The sequence below is a fragment of the Staurois parvus genome, unplaced genomic scaffold (genome assembly GCF_062004578.1).
Source record: "Staurois parvus isolate SC_StPar_1 unplaced genomic scaffold, SC_StPar_1.0 ptg000199l, whole genome shotgun sequence".
In the NCBI taxonomy this organism is placed as follows: domain Eukaryota; kingdom Metazoa; phylum Chordata; class Amphibia; order Anura; family Ranidae; genus Staurois; species Staurois parvus.
Genome location: NW_028317995.1, coordinates 3,554,225 through 3,571,595, shown reverse-complemented (window position 1 = coordinate 3,571,595; position 17,371 = coordinate 3,554,225). Strand labels below are relative to the sequence as shown.

General features: G+C 37.7%; 1 protein-coding gene across 1 annotated transcript; it reads right to left on the bottom strand.

Moving 5' to 3' along the window:
- Positions 1-4,508: 4,508 nt before the first annotated feature.
- On the bottom strand, positions 4,509-15,448 carry LOC149461528 (uncharacterized). The gene is made up of 2 exons (XM_089678213.1): positions 15,361-15,448; positions 4,509-8,950 (listed from the first exon to the last, which is right to left on the bottom strand). The coding sequence occupies exons 1-2, from the start codon at positions 15,376-15,378 to the stop codon at positions 6,605-6,607; spliced, it is 2,364 nt and encodes a 787-aa protein (XP_089534339.1). The 5' UTR covers positions 15,379-15,448; the 3' UTR covers positions 4,509-6,604.
- Positions 15,449-17,371: the final 1,923 nt, after the last annotated feature.

The window sequence follows — 17,371 nt, the reverse complement described above, 5'->3', positions numbered from 1 at the left end:
CAAAAAAACGTATTACTGAGGTTTCGCCCACTCTTTTCGCATTCAGTCCATCTATGCTCCACCTATGCCCTGCCCATGTCCCATTTATGCCACTATGTCAAGGGAACTGTAGTTCCTTATGAGAGACGCAGATTCTAGCACAGTAAAAGGCAATGACCTGCTAGCACACCAAGACTCCTCAGCTTCACTACATGAAGCCAGCAGCAGAGGCTCAGAGGGCAGAGGGCAATTGCACATGTATGCTGAAGTAATCATTGTACTTATTATATTTATTAATATGTGTAATTTATATGAACTTTGTTAAGGGTTCAATAAAATATATAGCTGCCTTTAGTTGTTCTTTAAGTTGTAAAATACACATGAAAAATACAGCCTTAGGTCAAATGAATAACACATACAGTTTATTACATGATATGCACTACCTTAAGTTACATAAAAAATGTTTGTCACCATCGTTATGAAAAAATGTGACTGATATATACATGTAAACAAATATCACAGCTAGAAAGTGCAAGGCAAATTAAGGTCTAACATGGTTCAGATTCAATACTTCTCACTTGAAGAATTTGTGTTTAAAAAAACTACACATTTTATACATCATTGTTTTTAAATTGATTATAGTTTTAATAAATGGGGAGAAAACTGAAAATATATATATATTTGACATAAAAAAAAAAAATGTTAAAAGGATGTATAAACTTTGTTATATTCAACAAGATTTGTTGAGTATGTTTTGCTGCATATTAAAGTTGTATCTTCTCAACAAGTCCAGCTGGATGTGACCACTTACTAGCTACACCTAGATAAATAAGATTATTAACAGGCACAAATAGAGCTCAATTTGCCCATTTACCTCTGTGGACCAAGATTATACGCATGTGAAGTGGATCATAACAAACAGGAAGTAAATGGAAAGTAAGCACTGCCTGGCACCATTAATAGAGAAGTTCACATTTGAAAATGTTATATATATATATATATATATATATATATATATATATATGCACTTTTTTTGCGGGTAACAAAAATATGCTTTTTGTTTGTTAGAGACCTGTACAGCATTGCACCCAGAAACAGCAGATCATGGTTGTAATGCCACGGTCTTACAGACTGTGTGTGTGTATGTTTGCCTGTTCCTGCAATACATGCAGGCAGTTATACACTGACAGAAAGACTCCATGAACTACCTAGAGCTCTCAACAGCGCCCTGGTAGTTCACTGAGAAAGGCTGTTGGGACATGTAGTTTTCCCATACACAGAAAACTGCGAATGGATGTTTTTTTCAGATTGTGACAGCCAGCGGGGGGAGAAGATCCTCTGTTCACTGTCACAACGGGGGATCGGGGCAGGAGCATCTGTAAAATGTTTCACCATGAATATAGGTGTAACATGTTACAAAAGATGAACTCATCCTTTACAAGCTGGGTTGTGTAGGGGGGGGGGGGGACTGCTCTGCATCTTAGGGGAGCAGAGGAAACACATGGACTATTTTTAATATAAAAAAGGTACAACTTCCTTTAAGGACTAAAAAAAGTGTCCATTACCGATAATGCATATACCATTAGCAGTTTTGTGAAATAAGTAATATGCAAACATTTTCAAAAGCAATAGGTTAATCTGCTACACTCACCCACCTGTATTTTTCTGCACAGAAATCTCTACTTTCTCTGCAATTCATACAATAGCATTGGGATTGAGAGCTGTAGGCAGCAGCTGGACTATATGGTGAGCAGAGATTGTCCTGCACTATTTCTTGTGAGCACGAGAGGGAAGTGTAACCTACAAAGCATACTTGCCTCCCCAAACATTACTTACATAGTATTGGTGCAACAAAATGAAAATTCTGGTGCCAAAATCGAAAATTCAGGATTCACTTGGCCGAAAACCAAAATGGACAGTTCCTAAAAATTAATATATTTTTCAAATGCATTTTTTTGGAAAAAAATACACTTTAATTAAAAAAAAAAAGAAGCAAAATACATACCCCAGTATTTTTATAAAATATGAAAGATGATGTTACGCCGAGTAAATAAATACCCAACATGTCATGCTTTAAAATTGTGCATGCCCGTGGAATGGCGTCAAACTACAGTACTTAAAAATCTCCATAGGTGAGGCTTTAAAAATTTCTTCAGGTTACCAGTGTAAAGTTACAGAGGAGGTCTAGTGTGAGAATTATTGCTCTTGCTCTGAAATTCGTGGCGATACCTCACATCCGTGATTTGAACACCGTTTACATAGGTGGACGTGGCCTACGTTATGTGTTCACCACTAAGAGTGAGCACAAGGGGGAAATGTTAAAAAAAATGTATTCAATTAATTGTATTTTAAGAGTAATAAAGAATGCAGCGCTACATTCAAATCATAAAATCAGTGAATGTGGGATCCCAAAATATCAATTTAGGTAAAATTAGATAAAAAGTGACAGTGTTAACAATACATATCAATAAGTGCTCATTAATAATATCATCAACACAAATAAAGTAGATAACTCAAAACATGTGAAAAAATATATAAAACAACCATATCCATATATATATGAATGAAACACAATTACACATATATATGATGTAATCACACGTACCTATTGTGAAGTGAAATGACCATGATAGGTCAAACGAAGATATATCTCAAAAGTCCACAAATATTAATGGTGACAAAACAGTAAAAAGTGCTTCCAAATAATGCTTAGTGACCATAGGTGAAACACGTGCAGATTTCTGGGTGTGTACAAATCTGAGAATCCAACCACCATCTGGATTAGCCTCTCACCTCATCCCTTCGACCCTTGCGGATCAAAGAGCAGTAGTGGATCCCTCTCACGGATCCTCCAAGCACCAAAAACACTCCAAAGGCAGTTTTCTCAGAATATAATATTCCCACTCTGGCTCTTCTCCAGGAAAAGATGTAGTATCAATCTTTACTACTGGCACAGATCAGAATAATCCCAGCAATAGAGCTGCAGAGAATACAGATCAACACGATGGTCTATGGAGCGATTCAGGTGTCTCAGCACATGGAGCATGGAGTAATTAAGACCTACTCCTGGTACTCTGAAAGGAAGCCACTGAAGAGGATCAAGATGATCCTCTTCAGTGGCTTCCTTTCAGAGTACCAGGAGTAGGTCTTAATTACTCCATGCTCCATGTGCTGAGACACCTGAATCGCTCCATAGACCATCGTGTTGATCTGTATTCTCTGCAGCTCTATTGCTGGGATTATTCTGATCTGTGCCAGTAGTAAAGATTGATACTACATCTTTTCCTGGAGAAGAGCCAGAGTGGGAATATTATATTCTGAGAAAACTGCCTTTGGAGTGTTTTTGGTGCTTGGAGGATCCGTGAGAGGGATCCACTACTGCTCTTTGATCCGCAAGGGTCGAAGGGATGAGGTGAGAGGCTAATCCAGATGGTGGTTGGATTCTCAGATTTGTACACACCCAGAAATCTGCACGAGTTTCACCTATGGTCACTAACAGCATTATTTGGAAGCACTTTTTACTGTTTTGTCACCATTAATATTTGTGGACTTTTGAGATATATCTTCGTTTGACCTATCATGGTCATTTCACTTCACAATAGGCACGTGTGATTACATCATATATATGTGTAATTGTGTTTCATTCATATATATATGGATATGGTTGTTTTATATATTTTTTCACATGTTTTGAGTTATCTACTTTATTTGTGTTGATGATATTATTAATGAGCACTTATTGATATGTATTGTTAACACTGTCACTTTTTATCTAATTTTACCTAAATTGATATTTTGGGATCCCACATTCACTGATTTTATGATTTGAATGTAGCGCTGCATTCTTTATTACTCTTATCTTACATAATCACTGGTATATGATTTAATGTTAGCAGCTTCCTTTGGGATTTATACACATATTTATCTTGTTTAATATATTTTAATTTTTAAAAAAACACTTGGGAGCGCAGGAGGTTCACACCATCACAATTAATTGTATTTGTTCCTTTAAATATATATTTTTTTATCACTTTTATTCCTATCACAAGCAATGCATGCATCCCTTGTGATAGAAATAAGCAGTGACAGGTCCTCTTTTTGGAGAAATATGGGGTCAATAAGACTACAATTTAAAGCATTAGATCAAAGAAAAGCAATGATCTAGAGCTTAAAAAAAAAAAAAAAGTCCTTTACAAGGTGCAGAAACTGAACGTGACGTCGCTCCGGTTCTCAAAGGGCATAGAGATGAGTGGAGGTTATCTTTCCTTCACTTATCTCTATGCCCAGCACCACGATCATTCGGTGGTTTCTCAGGTAAGGCTAAGAACAACCGAGCAGTGGCGGCGAGGGGCGGTGTTATTTTCGGCACCTGTATCGGTGCTTATTTTTGTATCGGCCAAAGGCCAATAGGGGTGTTTTCAGCCACCAAACTTTTGTTGCATCCATACTACATAGAACCTTTTAATTTCCTGAATACAAATAGGTTATTGTACCTGATATATAATATACACATAAAAAATTAATTTGCATTCATACCACAGTATCACCTTGTTTTAATAGTGTCCATAGCTTTTGAAAGACAAGGCAAACAAAACAGCACCTTTATTTGTAAAACAAAAAAAAAAAAAATTGTAATTTGCCCTAATCTTTTATGATGTAGCTTTGCCCTTATATATTTGGTGATGGGGCTGCTTTTCATTGTGAAAGTAGTTTTTATAACAAGCAATGTTTTTTTTTTTAAGTTTTGGACAAGAGTTAGAATCTATTTTAAGTTGTTCAAGTCTTGGTCCCCAGTGGGGAATGTCCAGCTACTCATTGTCACCAGGACAGAAAATGAAAGGAGATCCAAAAATGTTGCAGCAGTGGCCAGCAAACGCACAGAGGGTGTGTCCTCAAATGCACAGAGGGTGTGTCCTCAAATGCAGACGCACTGTGTTATAGACATGCAAGCCATCTGGATCAGAGCACAGATATCTCTATTGCATAGTGCACGTTCGTGATGAGACCTGAATCTGAAGCTCTCTTCTATGGTGTCTTCTGTCCCATATTGGCACTGTATGTCCATTGAAGTATTCGTTAAACAATGATTTGGCACCTTGCACAGTAGAGACTAGCTAGACAAGCATCACTTTGACACAGCTGGCCAGCTTGAATATGTATTTCAATATAAGCAAACCAAGAATCTGTTTCACACAAACATTTGCTAGATATATGTAAGTATGTACAGCAGTGTGCAGAGAATAAATTCATAATGTTACGTTTTGACATCTTTAACAGTTGCAAAGCTCCAATTCTGATACATGCCTAGCTTGCCCACGATTGGACAATGCTTACTGACCATACCTCCCACTTTCTGTGCACTCAAGATTGAACAAGGCATCCATGTATCCAAAGGCATTGTGGAGAAATTAATTTTCAAAGTTCACAACACATGCAATGAAATCTTACCTTTTTTTCTATGAAGAGAAGATTCGGTAGCCTAAAAAGCCCTCTAATGTAAATGAACAGCAAGTGCTTATAAGCTGTTATAAACCAACTGAAACCTGACTTCAGAGTCTTTATTGTGACCTCTGAGAATGTTTACATTTAAAGCAGCAAGACAGGTAAGGGCTTGTTGAAAAGCTCTTTACTGTTTTTATACTGTTTCATTGCAGGGCAGGATAAATCTTGATCACCAAGGCACCTAAAAACAATTGTCTGGTGAGGATACGGAGGTCTCTATTTTCAGACATACTGAAAATAATAATTATATTTCCAAATCCTTCCATCCCAACAATAAAAACCATTAACAAAAAACCTACACGATGAAATGAATGTACAAGATGAAAGACTCAAAACCAAATTTTCATTCAGTAAATCACTCCTATCATTTCTCTAAATTGCACAATATTGCGCTTTACAATTCAACTTAAAAAAAATAAAATAATACAGAGAGTTACACTGGTACCACTTTGGGAATATTTTTTTTTTCACAACTTCTATACTTGCTACTAAGTCAGTCTAGAGAATAAAACTTACAAAGTTTGGTCCACAGTTTTCTTTCAACTTTAAAATATGATACAAAAACGTACAATTCCCAAAATGATGAAGATATGTGTAGAGACAAGCACGAAAGAAATGGAGAAACTAAAATGGCTTTGTGTGTACAACTCATAAGGAAATCTCAAAGGCTATGGTTTTATGAAAAAAGGTTAAAAAAAAAAAGGGCTATGTGATATTTTTGCTTGAGGCGATTGTGGCCTTATTAGTGTATTTGCGAAAGAAATTTAGTACAGTCCGTAATATTTTTTTTTTTAATTTTCACTAAAATTTTTCAGGACAAGCTTTCGGGGTATGTCCCGTTTATCAAGGTCCAAGCATTACTACTACTTGCACCTTGATGAAAGAGACATACCCTGGAAGCTTGTCCTGAAAATTTTAATTAATGCAAATAAAAAAAATGTATCATGGACAGTTTTCAGTTGTTTCTGTTGATATATTTTTCGAATTTTTTGATACCTCGGTGGTTTCATATTCTTTTACTGTTACATTATATAAACTTATTGGAGGTGGTATACTAAAAGCTGGTCAGGCGAATATGTCTGTCCTTTAAAATACTGCTTATTATGGCAAACCCATGAAGTGCTCAAAAGCCATGCACAAAATTATGTGCAATAGTGTCTATACACAGGCTGTCTAACCTGGTTTCATTCACATAGCATAGAGCTACATCATTTGAGCGCGTCTCCACTGTAGTAAACTCCAGCAAAGTTTTGAGTCTCTGGAAAGAACCGACCTGGTCGCTCTCAGATGTGCTTACAGGAATTATCAGCAAGAGTTTCAGAAATTTACCCAACTCACTGAAAAACTCCTTCACTTCAGGACTGACAGACTTGTAAAGGCTAACAGCTTCAGGCAAAGAAGTATAGCTGTTTTTATGAGCAAACATTTCCAACTGTATCTTTAACATTCGAACATTAAACTCTGGGTATTTAGAGAGGATTCCCAGTTTTTCTCCAATAACAGTGTCAGATTCCCCTTTCCCAGCGCACAGGAGCACATCTTCAAGATGACAGTAATCAATAAAACCTTGTTGAAGAAACCTGTTATCGAGTTGAGAGATGACAGCATCAAGTAATTTAAAATACTCATCTCTGAAAAAGTCCTCTTTTGGCATCTGAGCTTGATCTTCAGTGTCTGTGTTCTGAGGATTTTGCTGTCTCTTTTGTGGAATGGAAACTGGTAAAATATTAAGTTTAGTAACATAATCTTCGGATTGTCTCAAGAAATCCACTACTGATGCTTCTTGACGTAACCGGACCAAAATTTCTTTTACCAGTCTTACTTTCTTAAGGGAGCTTGACATAAGTCTGCTCTGTTCATCCAGATTTGAATTCAGAATGTTCAGAGACTCCATCAGTGACCTTACTATGAACAAACTTACAAGCGTGTTCCCTTCAATAAATTCTCTCAACAATGTATGAGCTCTTACCCCAGAAACCCCAGGGTGTGTTTGCATCTCCCGGAGCCCTTCTATGATTAAGCCATAGTGCTGAATAACAGTATTAAGCACTTGTAGATTAACACACCATTTAGAAGAACATAAGTAGCGAGTTTGGCAGACAGGACCTGGGGACACCTCTGCAAGTAAAAATCTGAACTTAGGTGTTTGGCTGAATAACTTGCACAGATCATTTACAGAATACAATGCTTGCTGCAAAATTGGACTAGCGTGGCTACAATCTCTTGCCAAAGAACTGCTGCAAGGAGCTCCACAATGTACAAACATGGCTAAGGACTGTTTCTGTTTCATCAGTACACGCGATTCCATATAGCAAAGGGAGGAAGTGGATCCCTCGAATGCAATTCCTCTTAAAAGATCTATTGGCAATGAATATCGGTCAAGAAGATCTAAGATGAGGTTTGCAGCAGATGTTCCAGTTTCCTCCATTGGGTCTACAAACCCAATAAATTCTTCTTGTGGATGAAGCTCAGAATCCAAGTATCGCAAGGAAAGACTCAGCTGATTGGAATCAGAATTCTGAATGCAATCTACAATTACAGAGTAGTACATTGAGCCTTGGTTGGCATCTTTTGCAATTACACTTATGATCTCCTGGCTCATTAAGCTAATTATTTCATGCTGAATTTCTGGACTAGTGAAATTCTGATTTGTCATGAGCCAATATTTGAACATCTCGTTATCCTGACCCAAGAACTTCAGAAGCTCAAATAAACTCTCTTCAATTGATTCATGGTTTTGGAACGTGTGGCCTCGATGAATCAAAAATCGGATGGCAGCGATGAGTTTGTTCAGACAAATTGCTGGGATAGCCTGTCTAACTTTCCTTTGCTGTTCCAGAGCAGCTTCCCTTTTCTGATGCTGTAAAGCATGCATCAATTTCCAGGTTGCAAACTCATGGCTCTTTGACTTCTGATGTGATCCAAATTTGTCCCGGGCCTTTTTCCAGTTAGAGAAACCTACAGCTGTAAACACAGAATCTCTCCTTCTTGTGGAACCCAAGAGACCCATAGTTTCTGCTTTTCCACAGGTAAAACAAAGAACACCCTTTATCTGAGGGTTGTAATGGAGCCATGGGAAATCTGTATACCATGCACTCTGAAACCTTAGCTTCCTGGTTCCAAAACACTGTGGGGGCACAAGCTCAGCAGAGGGCTGAAAAGGCTTTTCCACATCAAAAAATGATGAATTATCATTTACTGGATAATTGAATTCTGTGTTGGAATCAAACACACTTTCTGCAAAGGAATTTGTGCTAATATCAGCAGCATTTGAATGGTTACTTGACTGGGTTGCGTCATCACTGTATAATCCAAAGCTGCTCAGCCACGCTTCTTCACTGCTGCCTGCCTCATCCTCATCATCTTTTATTTCCTTCTTAATAACATCAGGGTTAATGGGGCAAAACCTTTTCCTTTCGGCATCTTCAAAATCTTCAGCTGGACGTTTCAACCCTGAAAGTACAGCTTCCTGAAAAAAAAAAAAAAATGCTTTCAATTTACAGGCTGTAAAACATTTGTTTACCTTTGCACAAAAAACTATTCTAGCAAAACAAAAGATTTTTGTTAGTAGAGTAGAGGACAGTCAGAAACCCTGTCAGACTTTTTATTTATGACCGTGTCCCTTGATGCAGAAGTCCATATAATTCAAACCACACGCAAATAAAAGAAAAATCCATATACACAATCCTATACCTACAGTTGATCAAAACAATCATGCCTAGAAAAATTTTCCACATTTTGTCAACGTAAATGTATTTTCTTGGGAATTTATCCAGGGGTGGCTAACCTGTGGCTCTCCAGCTGTTGTGGAACTACATTTCCCATGAGGCATTGCAAAGATGGGAAGTTACTGACTTGCAGAGGCATGATGGAACTTGTAGTCCTGCAGCAGCTGGAGAGCCGCAGGTTGGCCACCCCTGTGATAGACCAACACAAAGTGGCACATAATTGTGAAGTGGAAGGAAAATGATAAATGGTTTTGAAAATTTTTTACGAATAAATATCTGAAAACTGTGGCGTGCATTTGTATTCAGCCCCTTTCATTCTGATACCCCTAACTAAAATCTAATGGAACCAATTGCCTTCAGAAGTCACCTAATTAGTAAATAGAGTCTACCTGTGTGTAATTTAATCTCAGTATAAATACAGCTGTTCTGTGAAGCCCTGAAAGGTTTGGAAGAGAAATTAGTGAACAAACAGCATCATAAAGGCCAAGAAACACACCAGACAGGTCATGGATAAAGTTGTGGAGAAATTTAAAGCAGGGCTAGGTTACTAAAAAAAAAAAACATCCCAAGCATTGAACATCTCACGGAGCACTGCTCAATCCATCATCCAAAAATGGAAAGAGCGTGGCACAACTGCAAACCTACCAAGAAATGGCTGTCCATCTAAACTGACAGGACGGGCTAAGAGAGTATTAATCAGAGAAGCAGCCAAGAGGCTCATGGTAACTCTGGAGGAGCTGCAAAGATCCACAACTCAGGTGGCAGAATCTGTTCACAAGACAACTATTAGACGCGCACTCCACAATTCTGGCCTTTATGGAAGAGTGGCAAGAAAAAAAGCCATTGTTGAAAGAAGCCATAAGATGTCCCATTTGCAGTTTGTGAGAATCCATGTGGGGGACACAGCAAATGTGTGGAAGAAGGTGCTCTGGTCAGATGAGACCAAAATTTTACTTTTTGGCCTAAAAGCAAAACACTATGTTTAGTAGAAAACTAACACTGTACATCACCCTGAACACGCAATCCCCACCTTGAAACATGGTGGTGGCAGCATCATGTTGTGGGGATGTTTTTCTTCAGCAGGGACAGGGAAGCTGGTCAGAGTTGATGGGAAGATGGATGGATGGAGCCAAATACAGGGCAATCTTAGAATAAAACCTGTTAGTCTGCAAAAGACTTCAGACTGGGTCGGAGGTTCACATTCCAGCAGGACAACAACCCTAAACATACAGCCAGAGCTACAATGGAATGGTTTAGATCAAAGCATATTCATGTATTAGAATGGCCCAGTCACAGTCCTGACCTAAATCCAATTGAGAATCTGTGGCAAGACTTGAAAATTGCTGTTCAAAGACGCTCTCCATCCAATCTAACAGAGCTTGAGTTATTTTGCAAAGAAGAATAGCCAAAACTTTCACTCTCTAGATGTGCAAAGCTGGTAGAGACATCCCCAAAAAGACTTGCAGCTGAAACTGCAGCAAAAGATGGTTTTACTAAGTATTGACTCAGGGGGGCTGAATACAAATGGATGCCACACTTTTCACATTTATTTATAAAAAATTCTGAAAACCATTTATTATTTTCCTTCCATTTCACAATTCTGTGCCACTTTGTGTTGGTCTACCACATAAAATCCCAATAAAATATATTTACGTTTTTGGTTGTAACATAACAAAATGAGGAAAAATTTCAAGGGGTATGAATACTTTTTCAAGGCACTGTACATTATTATATACCCAGCAAAGCAAAAAAAAAAAAAAGCCAGGGACTTTACAGGTACCAATACAAGTATACAACAATCTCATTAAATCCATAAACGTATTAATATGTTCTGAAAATAAATAAATGAATGTATTAATATACTATGTCCTTTAAAACACCATCAAAAGTATGCATCTTGCATTTACTACAATCAGCCATAACATTATGACCACTGACAGGGAAAGTGAATAACATTGGATGGACACCGGTAAACATCAAGTTGACCCCATCAATTTTGCATTGAAATGAATATTGACTTTTACTTATTAAATCTATAGATGTCACAATAATGGGTATATACAATACACTGATCAGCCATAACAATATGACCAACCACCTAAAATTGAGACGGTCCCCTTTCTGCCACCAAAACAGTCCTGACCCACTGAGGCATGTACTCTATTAGACAAAACATCACGTTGTCTCCACTGGCTGGCCTTTTTCCCATAGTGCATCCTGGTGCCAACTCTTCAATGTGTAAGCAGCACACATGCACCTGGCCATTCACATGATGTAAAAGAAAAATCTGATATTTCAGACCAGGCCACCTCCTTCCATTGCTCTGTGGTTCAGTTCTGAAGCTCACATGCCCATTGTAGGTACTTTTGGCTCTGGACACTGATCAGCATGGGCACCCTGCCCGGTCTACCGCTACACAGCTCCACACACAACAAACTGCAATGCACTGTGTGTTATGACACCTATCAGAACCAGCATTAACTGTTTGCAGCAACAGTAGCTCTTCTATTGGGTCAGACTTCACAAACCAGCCTTTGCTCCCTCCCCCATGTGCATCAAATAACCCTGGTCACCAGTGTACCAGTCACTGATTTTCCTTCCTTAGACCACTACTGGTCGGTCCTGATCACTGCAGACTGGGAACATCCTACAAGAGCTGCAATTTTGGAGTTGTTCTGACCCAGTCATCTAATCATTACAATTTGGCCCTTGTCAGAGTTGCTCAAAATTTTTACATATGCCCATTGTTTCTACTTTCATCACAATGTTTACTTGCTGCATAATATATCCCACCCACTTTCAGATGTCACTCTAACAAGATAATCAATATTATTCACTTTACCTGTCACTGGATAATAATATTGTGACTGACTGGTGTGTATGTATATATGTAATCCATAGATGACAATTCTCTTAGTCTCCTGAAGAAGTGGCTATAGATGTCAGCAAAACATGTCGAGACAAGCACATACGTTTATGATGATGTTTTCAGGGAGCATTTATTAACCCCTTGACGCCGACGTCACACAAATATGTGGCCTCACAGAACTGGGCTTTTTTCCGTGGCGCCGCATATTTGCGTACCGGTCTTTGTGCTGGGAGTGCGCCGATCGGCACGCTCCCAACACAAAGGACCACGGTGTCACTGAGAGCCTCGGGGGTCACATGATTGCTGTGATAGCCTCTGATTGGCTATCACAGTGATCAGTCACTGTGCAGCCCAGCCCCCTTGCTTTGTATCTCTAACTCCTGGCATAGAGAGAAAAAAAAATTGTTTGTAAAAAAAAAATTATAATAAATAAATATTAAAAAATAAAAGAAAATACCTAGATCAAGTTTTGATCTAGTTCAGTGCCAGGGTTAGTGTTTGGGTCAAGGTCAGAGGCCAGCATTTACGAAAAAAAAAAATTGGTGTCAGTGTCAATGTGTTTTAGGTAAAAAAAAAAAAGACAAAAACAAAATGTGCACTATTGTTCCTGGGCTGTACTACGGATACAAACAACAAATAACATACACATATATGGTATTCGCTGTGATCGTCAAGAGCTGGAGAATTTATTTTGGGTTATTCTTTGGTGGTAGGTTATGGTAGTAACAAGAAACACACAGCTAAATTAAAAAAAAAGATTTTTTTTTTACTATTTTGGGCCAGTTTTCCTTTGATAATAAAAAAAAAAATCAGGAGATATCCATTACCATTTACCACCAAATGAAAGCCCAATTAGTCCAGAAAAAATCAACGTATAATTCCTGGATGTACAAAGTAGTTGTGATGATATGTACGGTTTTACTATCACATGTCAACGTTGCAGAATTGTGCTTAGGCATTTAGATTTTTTACCCTTAGGCGTGAAGGGGTTAATATATGGATTTTATAAAATCGTTATGTACCTTTATCAGTACCTGTAAATTCCCAGGCTTTGTTTTTTCCTGTCAAGAGATCCCTGCCCCAAATGATGCTAGATATCCTCCAGCCTGTCAATGAGGTGGGTTCTGATCTGCTTCAACTCCAAATGCACATTGTGAGGTCTTGTGCACCCCAGCTGCATTTAGCAGCATTACCCAATGCAGTCTAAGACCCCATTCACACTTGTGCAACTTGTCATGCAACTTTGGACATCAAAGTCGCATGACAAGTCATATGTACCCCATGTTTTCCAATGATAACCATTCATACATGTGTGTCCTAAAGTTGCAGTGACTTCAGAATAGTTCATGCACTAATTTGGTCTGACTGTCATGCAACTTAACAGCCACAGACTTCAATGTTAATCCTCAAAAGTTGCATGAAAGTCGTACCTGAGTGTTTTACATGGAGCAGTGGTGCAACAGTTTTGCAGAGGGACAAGTCACATCCAAAGTTACATCAAAGTTGCACTCCAAATGTCACGCAACTCTGGAGTCAGACAAGTGTGAATGGAGCCTTAATCACAGAACAGGGCTGCCTGCCTCATGTCCTGTCAAGGAAAGCACTGCAGCATATGCTGGGGTCTGTGAGCCCGAGAAGCTCACAGTGTGCAGTCAGATAAGCAGTTTCAGTACAGGAGAGGATCCTGGTCAACAAGGCAACACTGCAAGAAAGGCTGGAGTTCAGATCTAAATTCTTTCCCACATGCTTGTAATTGCAAAAAGGGTTAGGGTTCGATTACACTATCCTTGCCCCCTGAAGGGCAATCCATGGGTGACTATTTCTCAGGGAGTGTTTGAAAGCCACTAAGAAGGCATTATATCACCTCCTCGCTGGTTGTTTTAACGCCTAAACGCCTGATCTGCCACAACCGCATGCACTGCGGATACAGCCCCATTCACTTAAAGCAGCAGTACATTTCTGAATTAAAAGAAAAATGTACAGTGGCTAATTGGTTAGCATTTCTGCCAGGGAGCACTAAGGTTGTTGGTTTGAATCCCAACCACGGCACTACCTGCCGGGAATCTGCATGTTCTCCCTGTACCTGCATGGATTTCCTCTGGGTACTCCGGTTTCCTCCCACACTCCAAAGACATGCTGGTAGGTGAATTGGCTCCTGTCTAAATTGTCCCTAGTATGTGTATGTATGAATGTGAGTTAGGGACCTTAGATTAAATGCCCCTTGAGGGTTAGGGACTGATGTGAACGTATAATACATAAGTAAAGCTTTGTTTAAATTGACAGTGCTATAAAAGTACCTGAATTAACGTGGGCCCTCAGATGGTTTAAGCCACAATGTGCTAGTAGGCACCGCATATTATGACAGACTCGCCTTAAAGTGTTACTAAACCCAAGACCCTGCATTCATTATATCTGCTCTCCCACAGTACATAGAAATTCAATTATTTTACTAAATATACTCTGCTAAATACCTTTTCTCATCAGCAGTTAGAGCAGTCTTGTGACTTCTGTGTCCTGAAGAGCACTGGTTAAAGCTTATATGAGGAGTTTTCATTCTCCTCTGACTGTCCTATGAGGCTGCTAACCCCTGACCCTCTGTCTGGACATTACTGATAGGCCCTGTGCTGAGAAAAAAAACTCTAGCAATACACACCAAACTGAGCATGTACAGCTTGCCCCCAAGGCTCTGTTCTCTCATCATATGGATTGGGAACAGTAGAAGTAAAGGAGGATCAGAGAAGAGAGGATTGAACATCCTTTTTACACAGTGTGGATTAACCCCTTAGGTTCCACAGAGCGTAAAACAAGCGTGCTTTACTGCATATACACAAGATGCAGTTCAATGCGATTTTTTTCTGCATCAAAAATGCATGCACAGTGTTTTCCATGTATTCCAGTGGCCCTAGTTCACATCAGATCCAGTCAGTTTCTGGTGCAGAAAAAAAAAGTAGAACATGCTGCATTTTTTTCTGCACAGAACCATACTGGAACATAGCAAGCTGCACCAAAACTGCATGTGGTGTGAAGCGTAAGCAAAAACGTACGCGGAATGCATTTTTGTAGTGTGAACTGGCCCTAGAGTAACGTAGACAGCAGCCTGAGGAAGCCTCCCCCTCTGCAATGACACTGAGCCTCTACACACTGGAAGGAATACACCAAGCACGAGTCCATGTGAACACAGCCAGACGGTACAACGAGTACCAATGAAAGCAGCTACAGCACGAGCCTCGTGTATGTGTGAGGAGCCTTCCCGACCCTACAATCATTTATTATGTAACTTACCGATGTGCCAGCCTCCATATCTTCACCCACCGAGAGTCACAACCATCAAACCGTCCTAGAGCGGCAACAATCAGTACTCCACCGGAAACGGAAATGGGCTGCAGAGGTACTTCCGGTGTTACCAGGCGCACGTTGCCATAGTGACAGTGACAGAAGCGTGCAGTTCTATGTGGTTAGGTACATAGGAGTATGTTGGATAAAGGAACGCTGATCCAGAACGAGTTGTGTTCTCGCTGACAGGGAGATGAATGGGAGCTCAGTCTCTCAGCAGCCCGGTTATATTGTGAACACCTATATGTAGATGATACAAAGATCATGATTAGTTTGTCTGCCCATTTGCCTCATTATGCCAGGGACAAGGGCAACCTGGGCTGGACGTATGACTACAGCGAGATTTACTCCCCTTCATGACCAGGACATGCCATGCTGTAAATGAATCACATTTACACTGATGGAATTGATGTCATTTTTATGTCATTTACACTAATGAAATTTGTAATTTTTTATGTCATTTACACTAATGAAATGTATGTCATTTTTCTTTTGTCATTTACACTAATGAAATTTGTCATTTTTATGTCATTTACACTAATGAAATTTGTAATTTTTTATGTCATTTACACTAATGAAATGTATGTCATTTTTACTAATGAAATTTGTAATTTTTTATGTCATTTACACTGATGAAATGTATGTCATTTTTTATGTCATTTACACTAATGAAATTTGTAATTTTTTATGTCATTTACACTAATGAAATGTATGTCATTTTTTATGTCATTTACACTAATGAAATTTGTCATTTTTTATGTCATTTACACTAATGAAATGTATGTCATTTTTCTTTTGTCATTTACACTAATGAAATTTGTCATTTTTATGTCATTTACACTAATGAAATTTGTAATTTTTTATGTCATTTACACTAATGAAATGTATGTCATTTTTACTAATGAAATTTGTAATTTTTTATGTCATTTACACTGATGAAATGTATGTCATTTTTTATGTCATTTACACTAATGAAATTTGTAATTTTTTTATGTCATTTACACTAATGAAATGTATGTCATTTTTCTTTTGTCATTTACACTAATGAAATTTGTCATTTTTATGTCATTTACACTAATGAAATTTGTAATTTTTTATGTCATTTACACTAATGAAATGTATGTCATTTTTTATGTCATTTACACTAATGAAATTTGTAATTTTTTATGTCATTTACACTAATGAAATGTATGTCATATTTTTATGTCATTTACACTAATGAAATCTGTAATTTTTTATGTCATTTACACTAATGAAATGTTTGTCATTTTTTAATGTCATTTACACTAATGAAATTTGTAATTTGTTATGTAATTTACACTAATGAAATGTATGTCATTTTTCTTTTGTCATTTACACTAATGAAATTTGTCATTTTTATGTCATTTACACTAATGAAATTTGTAATTTTTTATGTCATTTACACTAATGAAATGTATGTCATTTTTTATGTCATTTACACTAATGAAATTTGTAATTTTTTATGTCATTTACACTAATGAAATGTATGTCATATTTTTATGTCATTTACACTAATGAAATCTGTAATTTTTTATGTCATTTACACTAATGAAATGTTTGTCATTTTTTAATGTCATTTACACTAATGAAATTTGTAATTTGTTATGTAATTTACACTAATGAAATGTATGTCATTTTTCTTTTGTCATTTACACTAATGAAATTTGTCATTTTTATGTCATTTACACTAATGAAATTTGTAATTTTTTATGTCATTTACACTAATGAAATGTATGTCATTTTTTATGTCATTTACACTAATGAAATGTTTGTCATTTTTTAAGGTCATTTACACTAATTAAATTTGTAATGTTTTATGTCATTTACACTAATGAAATGTATGTCTTTTTTTATGTCATTTACACTAATGAAATGTATGTCATTTTTTAATGTCATTTACACTAATGAAATCTGTAATTTTTTATGTCATTTACACTAA